Below are 24904 nucleotides of genomic sequence, written 5' to 3'. Positions count from 1 at the left end.
TGCTTACCTTGTTTTACTTCTGTACACCTACCCTGCATTTACCCACACGTGCGCTAATTCTAGTCAGACTAATAGGAATGCCTTTCTAGAGCTTTGTAGTGCAGACAGATGCCAATACTTCAACAGCAAAAGGGCGTGGTGGCTTAGGTTCTTCCATTATGATTGACTCAAGAGAACCAAAGATTGAGTTGTACCTCATAAAGAGGCATTTAATCAAAGATAATTTAATTACAAGAAGCTTGCAAGTGTAAGGGATAGAGGAATCACCGACTGTGGTTGACTGGTATTACTATGTAGTATGAATTTCTTTTGTGAGCAGGAGGCAAGCTCCTAACGCAATCCAAGAACAGCCAACTACCTAAAACCCAAACCTACTCAATTTAATTAAGGCTCTCTGTTTTTTAAAGCTTTTAATTTCTTGAATGGCGATTGAATGAATGATGGAAAACAGTCTTTCAACCACTCTCCTCGGCACGCTGTTAATTCTTTCATGGTTCTTTCCTTCTGCCACTCACTCACTTTAATTTTTCCTGTACCATTCACAGCAGACAGTCCCTCCCCAACTTGAACTGCAACAAAAAAAAAAGTAGCATATTAAGTTTTCACCCTCAAGCAAGAAAATTAGGGTATGCTGTCATCCACTTTGCATCAAGACCTAGGAGGTCTAGGCCAAAGGAAAAGCAGATTGTTTAGAAAATACATTAAAATAAAATGTTGGTTTTTCTCTCATACACTAGACAAAAGGAAAGACACAGACAAAGGGCATTGTGTCAAGTAAAAATTCCAAAGCAGTAGGGAATGAAATATGTTATACAGCTAGAGTGAAAAAATATCTATAATAACTAATATAACTCAGGCAAGTAAAGGCAGATTCTGTGCGTCAGAAGGACCTTATATTTAGAAATAGCAGCAAACAAATACAGGTCTAAACTGAGCTTTTCTGCTATTAACATCCTTAAGACTGTGTTATGAATGAGACTAACTCCTGTAAACAGATGTGTTCGGCAGCAGCAACATACAGGGTTGGATAAAATATATTTGTGTAGAAAGTATGCAGGCCAACTTATGGCTAACTTAAAAAGAAATACTTAGGCCTCACTTTGGTTTCAGTCTAATTTAAGAATAATTCAAACTAAGGTGTTTTACCAACAGTTAAAACATAAAACAAATGTGCCCCTCTTAAGATCATTGCTATTACTAGAGCTATTCTTCATTTACTCAGGAAAAGCTAAAGGACAATCAGACTGCAGCATTGGAAGACACAGAAATGGAAAGGAAATAAAAGTAAGAGAAGAAATTTCTGAAAAATGTGGATAGGTCATACCCTAAAATCATCAGAGGCAAACAAATGGGCATTATGAAATAAATCTTAAGCCATTTTTCAGTTACGTATTTTCAAGTTTTGTGATTCATAAAATAAAATAACTTGATGATTTATGGATGTATCATAAGAATGGTTTAGAGGGTATTTTAAAACACTGGTAATATTTCTGCTTAGGAGACCTTCTGATCTGAAGCTTCTGAGAGCTGAATAGCTTTAGATTGCCTTGTGCATCATGCTCGCCTAGAGCACATGGTAACCAGCACTGCCAGGCAGTTTGGCCTGTTATATTCATGTTTATGCCTGTGGCGTTTTAGGGTTCTATAGACTACATGAGCTATCTGAGCTTCATTTGCATACCTGAGAAAGAGAAAATTCATCGTCCTTTTGCCCTAGTGGGAATTCATTTTCATGGTGGAAAGTCTACATGACTCTGGGAGATACTGAAAATTAGCATTCCTGGAATAAGTTTTGGTTTTGTTAACTGACTTTCTTTTCAGCATATTCAGAGTGTATCATGAGTATATATGCTTACAGAAGAAATATGGATGCCTCTCATTTTAATACAAGTCTGGAAATCTTCCAGAGCTATGTAGTTTCTGTGCCTGACAGAATGGTCACGCTTCGTAGGCAGGACTGACAGACACATTTCTTCTTGACGAAGGAAAAAGATTATCTTCACCCATACTATCCTACTTCAAAAACTCCTGGTTTAAATTGTGATTTCATGGAAGTCACTATAAATTTTGCCTTTGACTTCAGTGGCACTAATGCTTCATCATGTGCCCCACATGTGGGAATGTAAAAGGCCAGTGTGTTGTCAGTTGGAGTGACTTGATGCATGTATTCTCCAGCTAAATTGTGTTCCAGTGGCACAGTCTTCAGCTGTTGGTTGCTTAACTTCCATGGAGTAACATCTGGTGCATTTCAGACAATGTTCCTTGTACAGTTAAGTTTTTCCTTACATTGTCTCTTAGACTCTTTTGTATGATGCATGCATACAGATGCAGGTAGCTTCTTTTTCTACATTTTCAGAGCACGCCAGGAGTTAATCACACGAGGATTGTTTGGAAATGCTTCTTTCAGTACTGGAAAACTATTACTAGCAGAAATCACAAATATCTTTTATCATTGTAGGACTCCTGGCTGCAAAATGCAGGTAGTCATCAGCTTCCATTGAAATCATAGAATCATAGAATGGTTTGGGTTGGAAGGAACCTTAAAGATCATCCAGTTCCAACCCACTGCCATGGGTAGAAACACCTCCTGCCAGACCAGGCTGCTCAAGGCGCCATCCAGCTTGGCCTTGAACACTTCCAGAGAGGGGACATACACAACCTCCCTCAGCCACCTATTCCACTGTTTCACCACCCTCATCGTGAAGAATTTCTTCCTAATGTCTAATCTAAATCTTCCCTCTTCCCACTTAAAGCCATTCCCCCTTGTCCTATCACAATATGCCATTGTAAAAAGTCCCCCCCAGCTTTCTTGTAGCCCCTTCAGGTACTGGAACGTCGCTATAAGGTCTCCTCGGAGCCTTCTCCTCTCCTGGCTCAACAACCCCAATTCTCTCCGCCTGTCCTCATAGCCTGTTCTCTGCTCCAGCCCCCTGATCATCTTCGTAGCCCTCTTGTGGACCTGTTCCAACAGTTCAATATCCTTCCTATGTTGAGGATTCCATAACTGGACACAGCACTGCAAGTGAGGTCTCACAAGAGCAGAGCAGAGGGGCAGAATTGCCCCTCTTGACCTGCTGGCCACACTTCTTCTGATGTAGCCCTTGATAAGGTTGGCTTTCTGGGCTGCGAGCGCACATTGCCAGCTCATGTTGAGCTTCTCATCATTCAGCACCCCGAAGTCTTTCTCCACAGGGCTGGTGTCAATCACGTCGTTCTCCATCCTGTATTGAAACAGCAGATTGCCCCGATCCAGGTGTAGGACCTTGCCCTTGGCCTTATTGAACCTCATGACGTTCACACAGGCCCAATTCTCCACACACATAGAGGATATTCACTGTGTCTCAGCACCAGATGCTTTATTTCCTTTTGTTTCTTACATACATTGGCAGAGCTAGGTTTGAAATGTCAGCTATTTGTACACAACACTTGGTAGCTCAGTGCCACTTCTCAGTCACATCTGGAACTTTTTTCAGCTATTCAGCCATGCATGACCCACCACGTTTAAATCATGCCCTTTGTAACCTGCAAGTCACATATAGGTGTAACTGCAAGAGACACAAAAAACAGTGCAGTGTAGTGATCAGAATAAGAACAAAGGGAGAGTAGGCTATAGGGCTAAATCTTTCTTCTTAAAAACAGGCTGATTGGATCTATTCTAAGAGTTAAACTACACCATTGTGTTGTGGAGGCACACTGTAGTTACATTTCTGTCTAGATAGGTTTTCTGTTGTGCTTTAATTAGCCTTGAGGAGGTGGGGAACAAACCAACAAAAAACCCCAGCTGTAGAAGATTAAATTATCCCCATACTGTAGAAGTAGCATAATAGTTTCCAAATACATTGCTTTTCTTCTCAAAAGAGTCAACCATGTGTGAGGGGAGAGGAAGAAGGAGAAATACACATAACATCCTGCTCATTGAGCTGACCTTGTCATGTGGCTGATTCAGAGAGGACAGATGTCAGATTTGTTTATAACAGTGCATTAGAGACCAGCATCCTCAAAATATTAAGAGCTTGTCTGAGGCCTGAGGAGGCTGCTATAGCTATTCAAAGCAGCTATATAATTCATTGGCCAAGTCATCAAGGCTACATCCTTCACTTCACTTCTGTGCTTATAGAGGAGTCGTACAGCCTGCATCATACCAGCTTTTAGCAGAAGAGGAGCAGGAAAGGGAAACAAAAAGGGAGGTGTCGCGCTCTTGCCAAAGCTGTCCTGGGAGGAAAAAAATGCAAATGCCACATGTTAGATCTCCACTTTGTTTGGCTGTTTCCTTGATGAGTGTAGAGTTTGAGCAGTTCATAGTGAAAGAAGGCTCTGCTCCCTTTTCAGTCCTGCACCATCCCCCTCACCTAATACCTCAGTAGTAAAAGGCCTAAATATATTAGAAATTAGGGGAGATTCTTTTTTCCAAATAATTACATCTTCCAAAACCAGGAACTAATTATACCCTTCTCTCTTATTTTCTTCTATAATTGCTAAAAATCTGTTACTCAACAGCCAAGATTAATAAAACCAATAAATAAATAAAAAGCAAGGTTTCTGTTGTGGAACCTTATGCACACAGGAGCCGAACTGTTACAAACATTGTCTCTTAACTGATGATCTTGTGATTTAGGAGTTCAGTTTGTAGGAATGAAATTCGAAAGTGGGAAAGCAGCAGAGGACTCAGCCGGTGTAGAACTGCTGGCGCCCACTGTACATACTTTTTTTTTATATGTGTGGAAACCAGTGTGTTTTAGAGAGTAGAATAACTTGTAGTACTGTGTAGGGATTGGCAGCTTTGTCCCTTAGAGATAAGATTTTTGAGGAAACTTCTAGCTGAAGTTTGATAACACTCTGACCTGACAACAGCCATCTTTTCTTGAAGAGTTGTTGTCTTGATTTCCTGTGACCTTGCAGCAGCAGCACAAAAGTTTCCTAATCAACAATATGTGCAATATCCTAAATCTCATTGTTTGTGGTTATTCATTGATTATAAGTAATCATGGGTTTAATTAGTCAATAATCATCATTAACTGTAGTCATAATTAATATAGTGACTCATCAATTACATTTGAAGTCACACTGAAAAGGAATGCATTAATTGTGGGGGTTTTGGCCTGTAAAATTTCTGCCTAAGGATTTGCTTTCTACTTAAGCACATATACTTGGTTAAACTCAAATATTTGAAGAGTATTTTAGATTACTTCTGTCTGAGAATAATTTTGTTAACAATCTTTTGGTTTCTCCCTGTGCAATTCCTGCTTCACACATTTGTCAAGAAAAAAAAGAAATAAGCACTTTTAGGATTATCGTGCATTCAGTATGACTTTGAGATTTCTGAAATAGGAATTTTATCAGTGATGTTTTACTTCTATTTTCTGTCTTATACATACTGAGAGGTTTTGTATTAAGGTTTGGCAAAAGATCAAGAGGTTTGAGGAGTTACATGAAGAAATCTGTTGTGTTTCTAAAGTTAGTCTCTAATTGGCAATCACTGAAAAATTCAATTAAACTCTAAAATCGATGCTGAAAATAAGGATAGCTCAGTTTTCCCAAATGATAATGATAACAGATTTCAGTGACACCTCGGGCTTGAAATCAAGCTGTGGGTTGAAATTAAATCCAATTGTGTTAAGTCTGAGAGAAAGATCATCATGTCTCTGTCATTAGTTTCCACAAATCTTAGACAATGATGAGCTAAAAGTCCTTTAGAGGAAGGACCAGTTCCTTGCAGGTTTGGACCAAATGAAATCTGCATCCAAAAAAAAGGGAACAAGAAGCAGCAAAAACTGGAATTCAGAGAGAAAAGCAAAAAGGTTTTATACAGATGAAAATTTTAGACTTCTAAAAGGCCTAAATGCCTTCTGTTATAAGCCTGAGGCGTTTAAGAACTAAGTTTAGAACATAAGAAATACTTCAAAAACCTGGCTTCTGTGTCAAGCAAGTCCCCTGCTCTACAGGCATCCGATGTTTAGTAGTATCTCTCAAAAGACCTCATGACAGCCCAGTTTGCAATGCAGTTGAGCTTGTACTTGATCTTGATCCCAGGCTTGCACTGCAGTCCCACTGGGGGCAAAGGTACGGCACTAATGTAGCTAAGCAGGACCCACTGGTTCTCAAAAACAAGAGAAAATGTCAGAATTTGGGCTATTTCTGGAAGGTATCCAATCATAATCGTGACTTCACTGTTTATTCCTGTCAGGATAAAAGAAACCTGTCCTTCCATTCCCTCCTCCTATCTTTTGCAAATCTCACAGCCAAGTACAACAGGATAACTTCCGGGGTGGTTGAAAGCTGCAATTGCTGTTAGTAGTTGGCTAAGAATAGGAATACCTTGTCTCCTCCAACGCACCACAGCCCTCTTTTTTGTCTCATCCATCTGTTGTGCCTTGTTATTTAGACCATGAATTCTTTGGCACAAAGATTTACATTTATAATACATTTTAAGAGAATCTTCCTCAGTGTCAGAGCCTTGCAGTGCTAACACAACAAGGTTATTAAACACACCATCCTTCCCAGGCACTTGGCTGGTATTTTTTTCCATGAGGAGAGACTGATACTATTCATTAGCTAGATCTTTGAGGAAATCCTGTTTATTTACTTCTTTGCTTACAAAGATTACGTGGTTCTCAGAAAACAAGAGAAACATCAGGAGGCAGCTCCTGTGTTCAGGGACCTTGCTTGCTGTGGAAGGGTTGCAGAATGACTTAAGGATCTATGAATTTCTTGGCCATCCAAGTCTAAAAAATATTTACAGAATGTAAAAGATCCAAATAGCATATGAGGCATCTCTTAACCCTTTTTGACAGGAGGGCTGGTCGTATTATCTTTATTCTGCATCTGGTTAATCATGTCTTAACTTCCTCTGATAGCTACGTGCATACTGCTTCTCCATTTTCTGCCTATCTTTTATACAGGTGGGTAAAACTAATCAATTCCACAGCCTTTTTGCATCCAGTCTCAAGGAAAATCACTCATGTCATTCCAGCCAGCACACTGAGCAGTGACTTCAATATTGAACTATAATTACAAGAGAGGCATTTCATTTTCACTTAGGCTGACTGAAATATAGCCCAGGCTAATCACTTTTGTAACTCATATTTAAAGAGTGTCTGCTGGTAGCCACCAACACAGCCCAGTAAATCACCACTACCGGATCTGGATCTGAGTTTACACTAAGAATGGTGCCTGTAGTAATATGTAATATATGCAGTAACACGAGAGATCTTTCTCACAAACCTGCAACCTACAAAACAGGTGCAGACATTTGGGTGTGTGACACTCCATGGTTTCACTCTCACAAAGCCCATGGATTTTAAGATGTTATTCTCCTGAAGATTAATATGGGCTCTTTACTTAGTTAAGCACCGCCAAATGTAATATATAACTACCAGTATACAGTTTCAAAGAAAGGCAGATTGTAGAAGCTACTCATTCCCAGAGAGTTTTGAATTATGTATTTATCATATTGCATAGTCTTTCAAGGTAAGAGAGAAACAGAGTTGGGGGAGTGCTTATTTGTTGCTCTTCTTTTGGTTTGAGCGTCACTGTCTCCATGGCATCATTTCAAAAAACATCAGTATCTGATTGCTACTCACTTGCCTATAGCACTTGCAGAGGGAATGTTGTTTTAGTGGAGCTTTGATTGTTTTGAAAATTCTCCAAGGGAAGGGAGTTCTTAAATTAGAAATGTGTGGATCCGAAGACACCCTGAAGAACAGCAAGTTAAAGGTCCGACATTTTGACTCAAGAGCACCAGTGTTTCCTTCAGAACAACAGGATGTTTGCCTGATGGAAGGCCAGAGACAAAAGTCAGTGCCCCAGATGCTGAACTATCCAAAGGACAGCCTTGTGCTCTTTAGGGTTCCATCCACTCCAATATGATTTTCCTAATGAGAATTGACCTTGCACTGTCCCATTTGCAAGGCCTCTGCTGTTGTCCCAGACCTACATTCCTGCATTACCAAGGGTGCAACGCAGAGGAGTTACGGATGTAGGATAAGGAATGGGGCGTATGCTCGTACTGGAGACGTCAGGGCTAGAAACAACTCACCCAATGGTCAGATAAAGAAATGCAGAATTGTAGCTGGCGAAACTGATTTTAGGGGTAAGAAAGAGTACAAACAACAAGCATCCAAACTATGTAAGCCATGCCACATATAATGACTTGGGATGTAACATGAAGACAGAACAAAAGAGAAAGAGCAAAGTGTAAAAGCACATTAGCAAATGTAAAAATGAACCAAGGTGGTTACTAGAGAGAAGAAGAATCAGCATCAATATCATATTGCTCCTGACAAAGGATGAGGGACATGCTGCACCAGCTAAATAGATGATTTTAGGCAGAATAGCTACTTGTTACTACCAGATACAGATATAAATATCATGCAGAGTTGCACCATACAAAGCTATGTGAAAGTAAAACAAATTAGGCATAGCCTAAGGTCATTAGAAAAACTACTCTTACATTTCAACCAAATAAAAGCAGAGATCCAGGAAGATAAAGACACATGCAAAGCATGTTTGATAAACCCCAGTCCTGAGTCTTTGCAAACCCAATGCAAAATCCATTTTAGTAGTGATGGCAATACTGTACTTAGTGGGCTACAGTTCTACAGGTTCCTCTTTTCATGCGTTTGGACCCATGGATATCTAATAAGGGGAAAATTTCACAGAAGTATGTCCAACTACCGGGTGTGCTTCAGCAAGTTTGCGCCTGGTGGTTAAGAGGTAGCCAGCTTATGAGTTTTGGGAAGAACCGGTGTGGTTTCCATGCATGGGGTAAGTAATATGACCAGTAAATACTTGTGCTGGCACTGTGGGTCCTTGCTAATCTTAATCCTCATGAATAAACCAGGAGCACCCCAGAAAGGCTCTAAGAGTAATGACAGCACGTCCCACAGAAGAGTGATGGGCAATGTGAAGAACTGCTAATATCCACCTCTGAACTCCTTTCACAGCCATCTCTTCTTTCAGTTCTCTGCAAAATCTGACACGTGTTTTGTGGCTCTTGGCCAGAAGGAAGATTGTTGCATATCCCATCAGTTCGGAGAAGTTATTGTTCTGCTGAATGCTCTTTCATTCATTCCGCGCTAGGTACTAACAGGAGGTTTTCACCTTTTATTTTTCTCCTTGCAAGGTCGCCAGGTATTTACATCTTTATTGAGCTCTTGGGAATAGAAATATTTTTTTCTTGTGCTTGGACAACTCCTAGTTCAATACAGAAAAATCTTTTTATTTATTTTTAATAGAAAAGTCCTGTGACTTCATAAAAGCTCTTAGTTTACAGTTCAAGAAAATTAAAGGAGGAAAAAGAAGAAAATCTTTTTAAAAAAACATAAATAAACCTGAATGAAACCTTCTCAGCAGCTATGCTGATTATGGTCCTAACTTTAACACTCAAGCCAAAGGAGTTTGACCACTTGGGTCAAAATGTATATTTACAGCTCTAAATTAATGCTAAGCAGGGTTATTTCTTCATTACCCAACCAAGAAAGTAAAAGTGTGAAGAGTTATTAGTCAAATACATGAACTGAGGTTGAGGGGTTTATTATTCTAATTAGGAACAGGAAAATTCTTATTCCATTTTGTAATTAAAACAATACACATTCTACCATCTAATTATATTTGACATTTTCAAGGTGTTGGGAGCTGAAGTCTATAATTACAGAACTACTGCTGCCTTAAGCGGAACACTGCATAAATATTCATATATTAAATAGCCAGTTGTACTGTTTAGAAGATTTTGGAAATGTTTGCTTTTTTTTTTTTTTCTTTCAGAAATGTTAGACTTTTAGGTCTAACATTTAGGTCTACAATAGGTTTTGTGTTTGTATATTTAAAAAAGAAAGGAAGAAAATGTCCTGTGGGGTCTGACATACTGTGTATATCAAATTGACTATAATCCTATTTGTTAGTATTGTAAGCAGTTATGTTGGAGATTCACAGTCCTTTAGAATTATTTCTTTTTTTTTTTTAGCTGAATGGGTAATTACAGTCAGATAATATGGGACTCCTGGAGTGAAGTCATTAGACAGTAAAATGTGATTCTTATGATTCCTTGATTGGGTAATTAACAATAAAACTATAGCTTACATACAGTGTTTTTTTTTAAAAAAGTTATCCCATCTTTTATTTTAATGTCACACAACAAAATGTCACTTCATATATTACATGGTAGTGCAGTATTGCTAGTTAAAAATGTTTCCTGCCTAAGAATACTGTAATCAAAGTAGAAGTGGACTTGTGGGTAATGCAGGGCCTGTTGTTCAAGGAGAGGCTTTCCTTTACTTGGCATTGAAGAAATGAAAAAATACACATAGAGCAGGAAACTCTTTAAGTGCACGGTGTTCCATGAGTCTGCTTGCTCTGTGTCTACATTCTGGCAAATGAACCTTTGGGGATATCTAGATAAAAGGGCATAATCTCTGAAATGAAGGGGAATAAGCACTTTGGCTATTTTGTCCATTTTGTACCAAGGGAGAAGTAGTATTATATAATGTATCCAGCTAAAGAATTAGACTTACATGATGGGCAGGAGGCAGGGCTCAATTTAGTAGCATTCTGTGTAATTTTTCCCTACAAATTATATGTCAGATTATATAATAGTTATATATTGTGTGTTCACATATGGATTATATATTTTGTGTATTATATGCTGTATATAATATGTATGTGTAATATAGTATATGAATGCAAATATACCTACAGTTTGTTATATATACAGACACAAACAGCACACTACCTACTGAAGCAAACTTAGTGGATGCCTGGAGTTATTTTTGTAATGCTTGTAGCACTTAGGGATGCCAGTACCCATTCCCTCCCTTTCTACACAATCACAGCCTCTATACTATGCAACATTACAGTGCAATCCTCTTGGACACAGATAACTAGGCAGGCAAAAGTTTTCCATTCTCCATCTTCTGCAGATTTTGCTTAGAACTCTCTGAAGATACAACTCACCTTCTGCCAATGTGTCCTTCAGCACATCAATCTGTTCTTTTCAACAAAAACAAAAAAAAAGTTTCAGTGAAGTTTAGCTAGAACCGTCCTTTCTTAACCACCCACAGTCACATTTTATGTTCAAAAAATGTGCATTTTAAAAGCCCAGTGTTTAAAAATAGGAAAATAACCATTTAGTGCAAGAAACCATTGTCCCTCTGCCATATATAGCAGGTTTTATTTATCATTTTTCCAGTATATATGTATGTCCAGTTTTACCTCTGCTTTTTAATTCCTTTGTAGAACAGAATGAATGACATTGATTTTAGCCAATCAATTATATTGGTGTGTACTGAAGATTACAAGAATAATATAATCTAAGTATTCCCAAGATTATGTTAGGATGATTCCTATTTCTTATAATGTGAGGTGCTGGGTGTACAAGAGGAGGATTTTTTCCTCAAGAGATGTGATACAGCCTTATCAGATTTTTGTGATTTTATCTGTCTAAATGAATCTGTTTAGTACTTGGAAGCTTTTTCTATTCAGCTGTAGCTAACAATAAGGAAAAGTTAATGCAATTCTTATCATAGAAAAAAAAACAAACCAAAACAAAAAAAGCGTGAGCAAATAGGCAGTTTACATGATATTATCCATAAGTACCTTCATTACAGCAGAGACACAAGGAGGAAGTCATTGCATCTCAGTGGAGGAGCAAGCAGTTACTCTAATGTTGCCTTGTTCAGTGGTGACTCTGGGAAATAACAAACGAAAAAAGATTTCTGACCATTTGCTGCAGATATTGAAAATAACCACATGCTTGTGGTCACCTCTGAATTCCCTGATGCCCACCCTGAGGGCAGGGCTGCCCTCTCTGCTGACTTAAAAAATGATGGCTTCAAAATTCCTTTTTGCTATTTCTTCTCTCGATCGACCTCCATCCATGGAGGATTACTGGTTGAATCCATGCTTTCAGAAGCTGGTGGCAAGCTGGGGTGAATTTGTTCACAGAGGGGCCAGCTTTGCTCTAGAAGTAATTGCAAAGGGTAAAATAGCTAGCAGATGAAAGAACATGAACTGTAGTCATCATTATTCTACGCAGACTGAGTCTTGCCAAAGTTAATTGCTTTTTTTGATAGAATTACAAAATGAATATGCGAAGGCCATATTATCACATGTTTAGAGTCTCGGAAAACACTACATACTGCTTTTTGTTAACTGTTATTTTGAAGATTAATGCAGACATGGCTTATATATCAAATGGCTTTGATATAAACACTGTCATATATAGGACAGAGACTTGCTGAAGGACCAAAAGAGTGATGCTGAACAGCAGAATGCTGAGGCCCCACATGGGAGGATGCAGTCCTGGTACTTTCTTTAAAAAAGTAAAATCAAAGTTTGTCTATTTATGATTCACAGATGGAAAGGCTGAATTGTGTGGATTGAAGACCGAATTGGGTGTTTTGACTAGCTTAGTAGACAACAGGGTTATTTGATATCAACTGAATCGTGTCGTATCTCTAGAGAACTAATTATTTAAAGATGGTAAAATGGATATGACAAGGAGCAGTCAGATGTAAATGGCAAACATCACAGAGATTTATTAACAGTCTATGTTGTCTTTGCAGAAGCATTGCTATTCGATTTCTAAACTGTAATTTGTTGCTTTCTTTTCTTCTAGTTGCCCATATTGGCATCTTCTGTTGTGAGCCTCTATTTCCTTGAACTTACTGATGTCTTCAAGCCAGTTCATGCTGGATTTAATTGCTATGACAAGAGTCTGAGTATGCCGTACATTGAACCTACACAAGAGTCTGTTCCCTTCTTGATGTTGCTTAGTCTGGTTTTTGCTGGACCATCAATTACAGTAAGTTTGAGTTGCCACTGTCACTTATTAAAGATTTTGAATAGACTTTCAGTCAGTTCATAATTAAAATAGCTCTGCTGGTTTTAGCTAGTCTGCAGAGCGTAGTCCAGGCTAATTACCTCAAGATTTTGAATTCATCTTTTATTTTTTTCTAACAGCATTATTAACATTAAAACATTTTCTGTAGCACATCATCTACTCATTCTATCATGATTGTGGGCATTAACGTGATGAAACAGCATCTGCAGCTGTGAGTAGTTTGAATCACACTGTTCTGCTGTACAAATACTTGAGCATTTACAGACAGGACGTCTCCGTACTCTTGAGATACACCAAAATTCCAAAATTTTGTTGGAAATGGAAGCCTTTCATTTATAGCACTGAACATGCCACTTTTGTTAGAACTAGCTTTATTCATTGAGAAGGTATATCAAGCATGTCAATGAAATCAATTACAATTTCATAGCTCTGGGACTTCTCTAAATTGTGAGTTAGTCATTAAGAGTGGGCAAAGGGAGGCTGGCTTAATCATTCATCCAAAGGGAGAAGATGATTTCAACAGAGCAGAAATGTACTGTCAGAATATTAGCAGTTTGGACCCTATTTTAGAGAAATAAAATATAAAATCATCTGATACATGTGAGTATTGTCCCTGCTGGAATTGCTGTGTCAAATTAAAATGAAATCTAAAGTGTTTACTTTTATATATATATATATATACACTAGAGGGAATTCATTGCGTCTGATTTCAGGCAGCTCAGGTAGGAGCTTTATTCTCACAACAAATGGAGGGAGAAGTTCCTCTAGAGTGGGCAATTCTACGCACCTAAAAAGCTGATCAACCTTCTGAAAGGGTCTCCTCTCTCCCCTCACAGCAATGAATGCGCATCTCAGTTAGACACCTTTCTAAGGTCAGCTATAAATGCACCTCTGCTGTCAGCTCCACTGAATTCCCTTAAATTCAACCAGTTCATTCCTTTTATAACACTAGTGAATTTGCGATGGCAAAATCAAGTGCTGTTTTCTCTTTGCTTTTGAGGATGCATTTTGCTTGTCTTTTTTCAAACTGTACTCTTCTTACTGTGTTTGATTTTGATTGCTTTAGAAACCATTTTTGAAGGATTTCGCACAACTATCAGGCTAAAAATTGTACTCATTTAGGAAGCAGAAGCTGTAAGTCTCAGTGTTCCTCGTGCAGGCACTTGCAGCAAACACAAATACTGTGATGAAAACAAAACGTACTGGTATTGCAGTTTGGCTGAGTGTCTTAAGTTTAGGCAGTGTTTCTGATAACAACAAAGTGTGCTTTCCTTAGGCAACCATAGAAGGAATTTGGGTCACTGTAGAAGGGCAGAAGCTGATTTTTGCTTTAGAGAGTTTATTTCAAGCCTAGGCAATATCAAACACCTTCAATGGACATGAAAGGTGCCCATTTCATTACAGAGTGCTTATTAAGGTCTTTGATTACAGCTACATTATTTTGGTGTTAGATGAAATTTTGCATTATTATTCTTGCTTAAATCATTCTCCTACCAGCAGTACAGACAACTAACCAAAACCATGCCAATATGAGGACCACAAACCCACACTTAAGCATGCCTATCAAACGTAACATCAGTAAAGAAAGTAAATCCTGAAGCTTCAAAGTATAGCTGCTTAAAAGCTGCAAGCCTTAGGAAGGTGTAGTTTGTTTGTATTAGCATGAGCATGAATGTGACACTTGCATTAGTTGGAGAATGGGCTCTGATAGTGCAAAATGCACAACATCCTTTAGTAAAAGCCACTGAAGATGGTGTAGAGCATCAGCTTTTTATTATTCAATACCACTTCTGAAGTTGAAAACTAGGGTTGTTTTTTTTTTTTGCCCAATTCTTCCCTTTTTCTTGGGAAAAATTGGACCAATGATGTTCAATGCAAAAAGATTACACTTGTGCCATTTTTATCTTTTGAAGTTCAGCCTTTTATAATTCAGATTTCATTAATTCCAATGAATTACACACTATAAAATATAGAAAAGAAGGCATGAGCTATTTGAGGAATTGAGGATTTCCAGTAACATAGCATGTGCTGGCCTCTTCCTGCAGTTTAGGTACTTACTGTGGTATGAGACAGATCATAAAGACTTAGTAAAATACAGGTGTGATTAAGCCACATTTTAAATATTACCAAAGAATATAGATAAGAAAAAATGAAAAAAAAGGGGAGTGGAGTGGGGAGAAGACAAGCAAATTCCGGTGTCAATCTCTCCTTAGAGCCTTTAAAGCCTTCTATAAATATTAGAATAGGACTTAATTTTTTTCTACATTATTTTTGTTGGCATACTTTATTTCTCCCAAGACTGGAGAAGATCTTAAATCTATTCACTTTAGAGTAGATTTTTTTACAACAAATGTAGCATTTTGTAATTTATTTTCCTAAGTCATTATTAGAGAAGGATCTGTGTGGATTTGTTTCTTTATGTTTTATTTTCTTTGGATTTTCTTGCTCATTATTAATGAGCAGCAACTGCTTTTAACCAGGTCTGTTCTGTAGCTCTGAAGTGCTACAGAAAATTACTCCTTGTATTATTGACATATGTCTTAGGACTTGTGGCATCTGTGAAATTTCCTATATGTATTCGTAAAGCACTGAGGACTTCCGTGTGGAACAAATGGACTTGGATGAAATTAGCAGCATGGATATTTAATGTCTGGGACGCAGATATATCTGAATTGCAACTTGACTTCCATTTCTTTAAAGAACTCTGAATCTGATTCTGTGACATATTTTCTCTCTAGTTATTAATTCAAAAACGTTGTGACCACTTATTTAATCACATCAGTGTAGGTTCAAACCCTTACAGCCACTGACTAAATACCTGCTTAAAGGCAACGGTGTCCTTTCTAACAGATATCACAAGGAAATGAGATCACATTGATTTGGAAAATCAGTTTGCAAGGAAAGAAATTCACTGCTGGCAGTTTCACTCCTACTGCCTCCTCTATGGTGGGAGTTTGTTTCCTTGGAAATATCAGCCTATGAGTTTTCCTTGATATAGGAATTGCTGTTTCCCGGTTTCCTCCTCTGTCATGCAAACTAATCCATTCCTCTGGTGGTTTTCCCTGTGCCAGACGTTCCCTAGAGCCTGGTTAAAAAGCTATTCTAAAGCTATTCTAAAGCTATTGTTAGAATTTCTCTGGATTTTAAGTTGGAAATACTACCGATTTGTCCACGAAAAGTTTTAGCTGTAAATTGATCAAATGGAGACAGATAATAGTGACTACAGTTCTCATCTAATTAAAATTCCTTAAATAACCCTTACCACTCAGTTTTCCATGTAATGAGACAATCTTCATTACATCAACTTTTCTGGCAAAGAAATGAAAGCAATTTATTAAACCTTCAGCTAAAATAGAGTTAGACTAAGCTTTCTTCATTGTATCTCCTTCCTCCTAGGGTGGAGGGTCTTAGCATGCTCCACTGGTAATTACAGCAGATTCAGCATAGTTCGAATGCTTTAGCCTCTCATCTCATTGCAAGCTTTGTACATTGCCTATATTAGTTTTCAATGCATCTGTGGATAGACAGGCTGAATCCCCTCTTAGTGGTGAGAACTGCCTCATTAATTTCAATATTGCAACCCAGCCCTTGTTCTAAACTCCGTACAAGCCCTACACAGATTTCCAAGTTGTTGCACTATTAAATAGGGAATACAATCAAACCTGAGATTGCAAATGGATAAATGGACCTGGATTTTCCAGCAAGTAGCACCATTTTTCATTTATAGTCTTCTCTTTATTTCTGTTCTAAACTCTTGTCTAAGGCTTCAGTCGTAATCTGTTTTGCTTGATGTGTTCGGAGGGACCATAAGGACAGAACTTTTTCTGCTGCTGTGGATCTGGTTAAAACTCAAGCCAAATTAAACAAATACAGAAAAGCGGGCTGCCACGTAATTAGAAGCTGCTAGGGATTGCTAGGCTTGCGGCCAAGACCGAATGCTAAAACCACCTCAGGAGCACTAAGATATTGTAGTGGATCTGGATTATTTTAGAGGCGAGATTTTTCTGATTAATTTTTTTATTGTAGAAGCATCAAGTTAAAGCTGTGGATCAAGACTGTATATATGTATGCCATTTGCATTTAATTTCAGTGGCAACTTCTTGCCTACCCTTACTCCAGCTAAGTTACATTACTGAATGTTTACATATTGATCAAAAGCTTTTCAAGGTGAGTACGTGTCAGAGGATGACATCAGTTATGGTATAGTTATATTTCAGACCTTTAAATTCAAACAGTGTCTTCTGAGTAACTGCTACATTTAACTTAATGCCTCCTTTGTCATTGCAGATAATGATAGGAGAAGGAATTCTCTACTGTTGCCTGTCCAAAAGAAGAAATGGAATTGGAACAGAGGCCAATATTAATGCAGGAGGATGCAACTTCAATTCTTTTCTTAGAAGAGCTGTCAGATTTGTTGGTGGGTTTCAATTGTCAGTCACGAAGTGGGGCTTTCCACGCACATTCATTTTTCACCACACAGGCTTCCTTCTCTGAAGCAGCCTTTCAGAATAGTGCAGGGCTATCTATGTCACTGGCATAGATCTTCTTCTGCCAGAAAATGCAAGAAGAAGCTGTCAATTGGAGATAGAGAGCAGCCTTGTACTCAGTAGTGCAGCATCTACACTCTTAGTTTTCCCTTTCCTTTCCTATACTATTGTCAGTGTTTCTAAAGGAATATTTATTTTTCCTTCTCTGCCCACGTTGAGCTGGCTTCCTTTTAATGGTTTCAGTGTATAGTTTCCCCTGCCTGTCTTTAGTGCATCATAAGGGTTCAACCCAGCTGACACAGTGTTTAGCATGACAGTAAAAACTTGTCAGTAGCTGTCAGTAGATTTGACATTTTTTTTTCTGGGATGTGTTTATCTACGTCTTGAAAAAGGGCTAGATTCTGGCACCCTAATGATAGAGAGGAATGTGGTGAATAATTTTATTTTAATTTGTTTTAATTGTTATGTATGAAAACTGAACTTGAAAAGGCAACTGGACTTTGGTCCCCTCCTCACAGTTAATTTCCTCTGTCAGTGAGTGGCTAAAGGAAAGGTTTTTCTGTTTAAAAAATCTTTCACTAGAGAGGGCAGCCTTGGCAAATACAACCTGCAGGACAGCAGGCTGAAAACCTGATAGGAGGACTATGCACTAGATTTCTTTACTCTGGCAAGCAGGGAGGTAATGACAGGAGAGTTTACACACTCTTATCACCAGTAAAGCATCCTCTTAAGAGCAGCAGTGAGGAAGGAACAGAGGGCGTGGTAGGTTACATCAGCAAGAAGGACTGTAAAGATAACCCATAGTCTCTACATCTTCTCCTGTATGGCATCCCATTCTGTCACCAAAATGGACAAGCTCAAAGATGCGTGAATTTCGTTCTTGATTCATACCCTGAATTCACAGTTTCTTTCGTATTTTAATGAGTTTAGCTTTCTTTCAATTTTAAGATGAAAAATAAATTTCTTTATGTGAATACAAGTAGGGATTTGGTGGTAAATCTTTAGGGGAGAAGTAGTTGAAAATGTGCAGTAAAACATTAGCATTTATTTAACTGCCTTATGAATTTGACATTATTAACCAGAGAGAAATAATCTATCAATTACCAAAAAGACTTAAAAGTTCGGACTTGCGGCAAGAGCTTGGTACTCAAGAAATACCAAAGGTGTGAAGGTAGCAAAGGTTATTGCCAGCTGATGAGTCCCTAGTGGTAAAAAGAGGACAGGTCCTCAGAGCAGTGATCTAATGGGCAGCGGTCCATGTTATTTAAAACCAGTATCATAGTGGACAAGTCCACTAGACTAGATGAGAACATATGCTTTCCTTAAATAGTATGGCCATCCTTTATTCAATTCAGAAAACTGCTTTCCAAATTGAAGCAACTCCAGTGTAATTCACTTTTATAAAAAGAAATTGAAGGACATCAGGCCATCAAAATGAAATGTTAAGTTTCAATGGGGAAAGAACAAACATAAATAATCTTTTTATATATATATATTAAAGAGTTCAACTTTGCAATAAACTTTCATAAGAAAAATACATCTTCAGTCTAAATTCTTTCAAGTCCGATGACACAAGCTACCAGAATTCTGTTGAATGTATTTTGTCATGATGAATTTGTATAACTTACATAATAAAGTTAACAAGCTCTATTGATTTCTTTCCTAGGTGTTCATGTGTTTGGTCTTTGTTCTACTGCTCTTGTTACTGACATTATACAGCTATCAACAGGATATCAGGCACCATATTTCCTGACTGTTTGCAAGCCTAACTATACGTCATTAAATGTGTCCTGCTCAGAGAATTCATATGTTGTGGAAGATATTTGCTCAGGAGCTGATCTCAGTATTATCAATGCTGGAAGGTTGGTTTTGTTCTTCATTGCGTACATTTTTAATTATTTGTTTTATTTATTTTTTTTCTGTCCCAGTTTCAAAATTCATTTTCTAATTAAAGTCTGAATGAGTTTTGGCAGGTTTTTTTTTAACAAAGTTTAGAGCATAAGTGTCTTTTTAGTGATCGGTTTTCTCTATAAAGTTATCAGGCCAACAGTGGGCTTTGGAAGGCTTTGTCAGATTCTGAAGCACAGTCTTTGGTAGCTAGTTATTTTCCTTCCTTCGAAGGAGGCAATTTCCCACACAATTATTAATATGAATAGCTTCCACTGCTTTTCCCAGTGGGATTTGGGTAAGTTCCCCATAACAGGCAGGGGAAGAAGTCACCCAAGTGTTTTATCTGAGACCTCTGTATACCACATATTTCTGTCCTGGAATTTCAGTCTTAGTTTGTGAGGCTTGGTTTTGGATTTGTTGGGGGAGTTTATTTATCTTCTGTTCCTCTAGCTGATTCAGTTTTTTTATATTGACAGCATTGAAAAAAAATTCTTTATTAAGGAAAAACCACAACAGTACAGATCTGTGTGTTCTGAAACACATGCCTGTTCTTTCAAGGTATTTCTTACTGGTGGTTTATCCTCCTTGATCATATAGTCTTTAGCCTCCCTATTTAGATAGCCAGGGGATATACTAATATTTTTTATAATTGGTGGGTTTGGATATGCATATCAGTCGATATATAACCCAAACTATAGATCTTATTTTAAACAAGCTCAATGTGATAAAATACTGATAATTCAGTTACTGATGACCGGTCTAGATTTCAACAAGGAATCTGAAGGTGTAGGTCAGTAGTTGTACAGTTCCAATATATCTGCTACTTGTTAGTTAACAAGGACTTGATTAGTATGAAGTGTTCTAAATACATGCACCACACTACTGAAATCATGAAGCTCTTCACTGAATACAATAGTAGTCATCCATATCTTCCAAACATGGGATTAACTTTTCTTGCCTGTTAGTCACTGAATGATTGAATGTTTTGTACTCCTTCAAAATTTTGGTGCTTTTCCAAATCTCCTGCTTTTCAAAAAAGTTACATCAAAATTATAGAATACTTGAAATGACTACAATTTCAGTCACTGACTGAGCTGCATAATTTCTGTGTACCTGAGACATGAAGTTGTTCTTTCACACCCACTTCACTAAAGCTTTGCGCTCCTTTCTTGTTCTGTATGCAGCCCTAGGTGCTAGCTTCTGTTTTAATTTTATGCCTCATGGCATTACGTTTTTGTCATGTGGGTATTATTAAAATGTTTTGTCTATATACTTAGGCAGTTAATGTATCTCCCCTCGTTTGTTTGCTTTTCCATTTATTTCAGTGGTCAGCACACTTGGGAATCATGAAATCATTCACTTTTTAAGTATCTTCCAGCAAATCTCTTCATCTGTCTCCTTTCACTGGGACAAAGCAGTTTCGTTAATGTTTAAAGATCCTTAATTATTTGATGTGTCTGTTCTTAAACATGCGTTTTAGGCTAAGACTCATAATTAGCATTGATAATTTGCTGTATCTTTTCAATAATTGCATGATCCAGAGCTGGAATGAAGGACTGTGGCTCTATTTGGCCCAAATAATTTGGTGAAAATAATTTTGGTGAAAGGCATAACCAGAATTGCTATATTGGCCTTCACACTGTCTTTTTTCCCCACAACTGGTTGCTGTCACTGGGACACTGCCGTCGAAACCTGATGCTTGCAAGCAGTGGTGTCCCAGGGAAATCAGTGTAGCTTTACCTGTGAGTGGGCAAACAACTTTCATAATTAATTATCATTCATTTCATTATCATCTCAAATACGATGCCTACTGGTCTGAATTGACTGCCTGTAGCCATTTCAAAAACACTGATCACTCCTAAGTTTAAATATCATCACTTCCAAAAAACAGTGAAATAAGTTGTAACATGTTAAGACTAAACAATCAGGTTTTTTGTTTCTGTTTCTTTAGGAAGATGACAAGATGTGTTTTTATCTCAATTTTTTTCCCATCATAGAGGATACTTTTGTTGATCAATAGTATCTGAAAGGAGCTTGTAGCAATGTGTGTTTCTGTCTCTTCTCCCAAGTAACAAGTGGTAGGACAAGAGAAAATGGCCTCAGGTTGTGCCAGGGGAAGTTTAAACCAGATATTAGGAAACATTTCTTCACCAAAAGGGTTGGCCAGCATTGAAACAGCTGCCCAGGGAAGCAGTGGAGCCACCATCCCTGGAGATATTTAAAAGATATGTAGATGTGGCTCTTAGGAACGTGGTTTAGTGGTGGACTTGGCAGTGTTAGGTTTACAGTTGGACTCAATGATCTTCAAGGTCTTTTCCTGTGTAAACAATCTTGTTATTCTATGATTCTGGCACTATCCTCAGTTTCTCCTTAATTCAACTTATTGCTTTTTCTCCTTATTAAATTTTTGCTTCCTTATGCATGTCTCAACTTTACCAAAATGATCAGCACTTGCTACCAGTTCAGTACTTACTTCAGTCATCTACTATAGGAGTTATGCTATTACTTCTCCTGCCCAGAAGGTTAATTTGACTTCAGTAATTTCAGCTTGTAAGGGACTTGTTCTTATGAGATTGCTAATGGCCTTCATTTATCACTTGTACTTCCCAGAAACTTTGGTTCCAGAAATTTTCCGCTAGACTATGCCATGAAAAGCATGAAGAAGAACACATAATTATCCAGCTTATATGAAATAATTTTCTGCAAGATCCCCAAATATCCAATGGTTTCCTTTGTCCTTTTTTCCCCTCTGTTTATCTTCAAAGAGCCTTTTCAGTCATTTTCTATTCAGATCTCCACTGAGTTCTTTATCCTCTATCGTTTCTGATATTCTGACTCACTTTGACTCTCCCAGTATGACTCTTTCTCTTCATTGTTCCCCCTCTGCGCATCCTCATGCATGGGCATTTAGAGTGATACACTGTCCTCTGAATTCAGGACATGTTTTCTTTGAGACCTTTGATCACCTTTTCCATACAGAGCCATGCAAAAGGCTACATAGTTTTAGCTTGAATTATTTTCATTTTCAATTAAAAGATACAAATAGAGGAACAAAAGCAGTGTCACTGCTGGAGAGTACACAGAGTGCATTTAATCTGTAACATGCTGTGCTTGCACTGAAAGCGTATGAATAGAAAATAGAATAAAGACGAAATTGACCATAGCATAGTGACACATCATATAAAGTATAAAAATGCCATAAGATTAAGGTTGAGTTCTGTGTGGTACTAAAGTTCATAGAATCAAATTGACATATTAGCTCCACAGAGACTGTAAGCAGATTTTTGTTTCCACTAAAACCTGCACAGGGTAGTGGAGTTGATTAGCCATGATAAACATTTCCATTTCTTTCATATCTTCTGTCCTCAACCCTGCACTTGTTCTCAAGGGATGCTATTTGTGAAAAAATTTGTCAGGATGGGAGGGAAGGAAAAAAAATAAAAAGGAGAAAAAAAGAAGAATTAATTAGTTCTGTCTTTAGAAATTAAAAAGGAATCATCTTGGCCAGTCATGAACCTGCTGGAGCCATGGGCTCAAATTCAGGTCAGCAGTGCAGCACTGACACTGAACAACATGCACACATTTAATTGCCAGTGAATTATTTAAAACAGACAAGGCAAAGTGCATAGGAAATAAATCTAGAAGGTAGAGTCTGCTGCTTTGCAGAAAAGCATCTGTCTAAAGGCAGAGGACGATGTTTCAGTCTTTGCTGTTTTAAACTAGCTAACTCAGGTGCCGCTAGGAAAATGGCTACAATGTGGAGCCCAGTTAGGGCGGCAAAACCATCTGTGAAGCTGAGTGATTGGTCAAGTATTTATTCCAAGCTGGGCTTTCTCAGGTGAAAGTGGCTGCTGTAGCTGCAAGGTAGATAAACCCTTCTCCACCAAGACAGCTAGCACATTACATTCATACATGTGACAGTTGGTGACATGGCTTACTTAGTAGGTGTGGTGGTGTTGGGCTGACAGTTGGACTAGGTGATCTTAGAGGTCTTTTCCAACCTAATTGATTCTATGATTCTACAATTACAGTACACATCTATGGCATTTTAAGGACATGCAGGTATAGATATAAACTGCTGTACTTCTTCACTGCATCTTACTCACTTCTAGAGCTCCAAGGTTATGAAAGTTTATTAGGGCTTCTATAAGCTATAAACTGGATGTCTGCCATAGAATAGGCATTACTGAATCCCCACCACCTAATTTTTACCCTCTGCTGTGTAAAAATCTCTCCATGTTTCCGCAATTTTTCTTTTGTTGTTTTTAGAGGATTGAAATGGGTTCATAAGAGGTATCATTTTATAAGAGGGCCTTGTGATGGTTCTGTGTAGCTGCTACTTACACAAAGCCTCTTTTTCTTGGTCAGAGAAGTAGAAACTAAGCTGTCAGTTTTTAATTTTCATATCTGTACTTTCTGACTCAAGATTAAGTTCACATCATTCAAGTCCCTTAGGTCTTCAGTGGGAGCAGGAGGCCCTCAGCTTTTTCAAGAACAGACCTGATTTTGCCTGCTGTCTCACACAGTTTCAACATATTTTCATTTACCCTCTTATTCTGGGCTTAAAGAAGGGGTCTGGGAACTCTTAAAATGTCCTCTCTATGCTCTTGTGCTTCATTCACTCCTGTCATGTTACAAAGAATGCTGAAATTTAAAAAATAAACCTGAAGACATAGCAAATCAAGATATAGTTTGCCTGTCTGAGAATATCACCCTGACATTCCCCCATTATTTGAGCAACAAGGCAGGGGCACAAAGAGGATTGATTCAGTTGCTGAAGTTAGGGCCCGATTCTCAAAGTGTATGAGTCATTACTTTGAAAAGAGTCCAAGTGAAGCCAGTGAGAATAATAATGAGATCAAGGTTCATGCATTAAATAAGTTGTATAATTAGGTAGTCACTGAAAAGGTATGCAAATTTATTTATAGACATAATGTATAGATATTTCTCTCAATAAAGCATTCAGTCTTTAGCTCATTCCTACTGTTCTTTTAGTACACGCTTTGAATTTCATGCTAAGTATTTACTTCAAAACAAAGGCATTTCATTAACATTGGTCCAGATTATAGAAAAGAAATTTAGAAAAGAAATTTAGAAATTAAATGTTACTGATCCATCATATATTGCTTAGGAAGCATAAGCTGAAAATTGCTGTGCCACCCAGTGTTTTATTCAAGTGAACACTAGCACAGTGTATTTTTACTGAGAAGCATAATTTGAGTTTCCTTCTTTGGCAGAAAGTCATTCCCTTCTCAACATGCAACCCTGGCAGCCTTTGCGGCAGTGTACATTTCGGTGAGTAACCAACTCTGCTCATTTTCATTTGTAGAAGACAAAAGTCAGAAAGTCATTTGCTGTGCATTCTAAAGTGATAGGTTCCCTGCATATCATGGATGGATGGAAGTTTTTGTTCTGCCAGTTTGAAAGCAAAATAAAACTGTTAACAGTGAAAATAAAACCAGCTACATTAAGAATACAGAAAAGATTCAACTACTTCATATCCTTTATTAAGAAGAAACAAAAATTGTAATGTTAAAGTACATTTGATGCCTTGTATTATTCACATATAAAATCCAGTGCTTATCTGTCTTACAAGGTGGTATTTTAACCTACAATTCAAGTTAACCTTTACGTGTTCTGCCCTTTCTCTATTGCTGTCTTCACTTGACTCACTGCCTTTAAATTCGGGGCA

At 37.9% G+C, this 24904-nt stretch overlaps 1 protein-coding gene across 2 annotated transcripts in view; it reads left to right on the top strand.

Moving 5' to 3' along the window:
- Positions 1 to 24904, top strand: part of PLPPR4 (phospholipid phosphatase related 4) — a 35270-nt gene that overhangs the window by 2200 nt on the left and 8166 nt on the right. For both annotated transcript variants that reach the window (XM_054073384.1, XM_009563519.2), the window contains exons 2-5: positions 12611 to 12796; positions 17123 to 17252; positions 18989 to 19184; positions 24450 to 24507. In XM_054073384.1, the coding sequence (XP_053929359.1) occupies positions 12611 to 12796; positions 17123 to 17252; positions 18989 to 19184; positions 24450 to 24507 (570 nt within the window). The remainder of the gene's footprint in view (positions 1 to 12610; positions 12797 to 17122; positions 17253 to 18988; positions 19185 to 24449; positions 24508 to 24904) is intronic.

The sequence above is a fragment of the Cuculus canorus genome, chromosome 8 (assembly GCF_017976375.1).
Source record: "Cuculus canorus isolate bCucCan1 chromosome 8, bCucCan1.pri, whole genome shotgun sequence".
NCBI lineage: Eukaryota > Metazoa > Chordata > Aves > Cuculiformes > Cuculidae > Cuculus > Cuculus canorus.
This window is presented reverse-complemented; position numbering and strand designations above follow the sequence as displayed.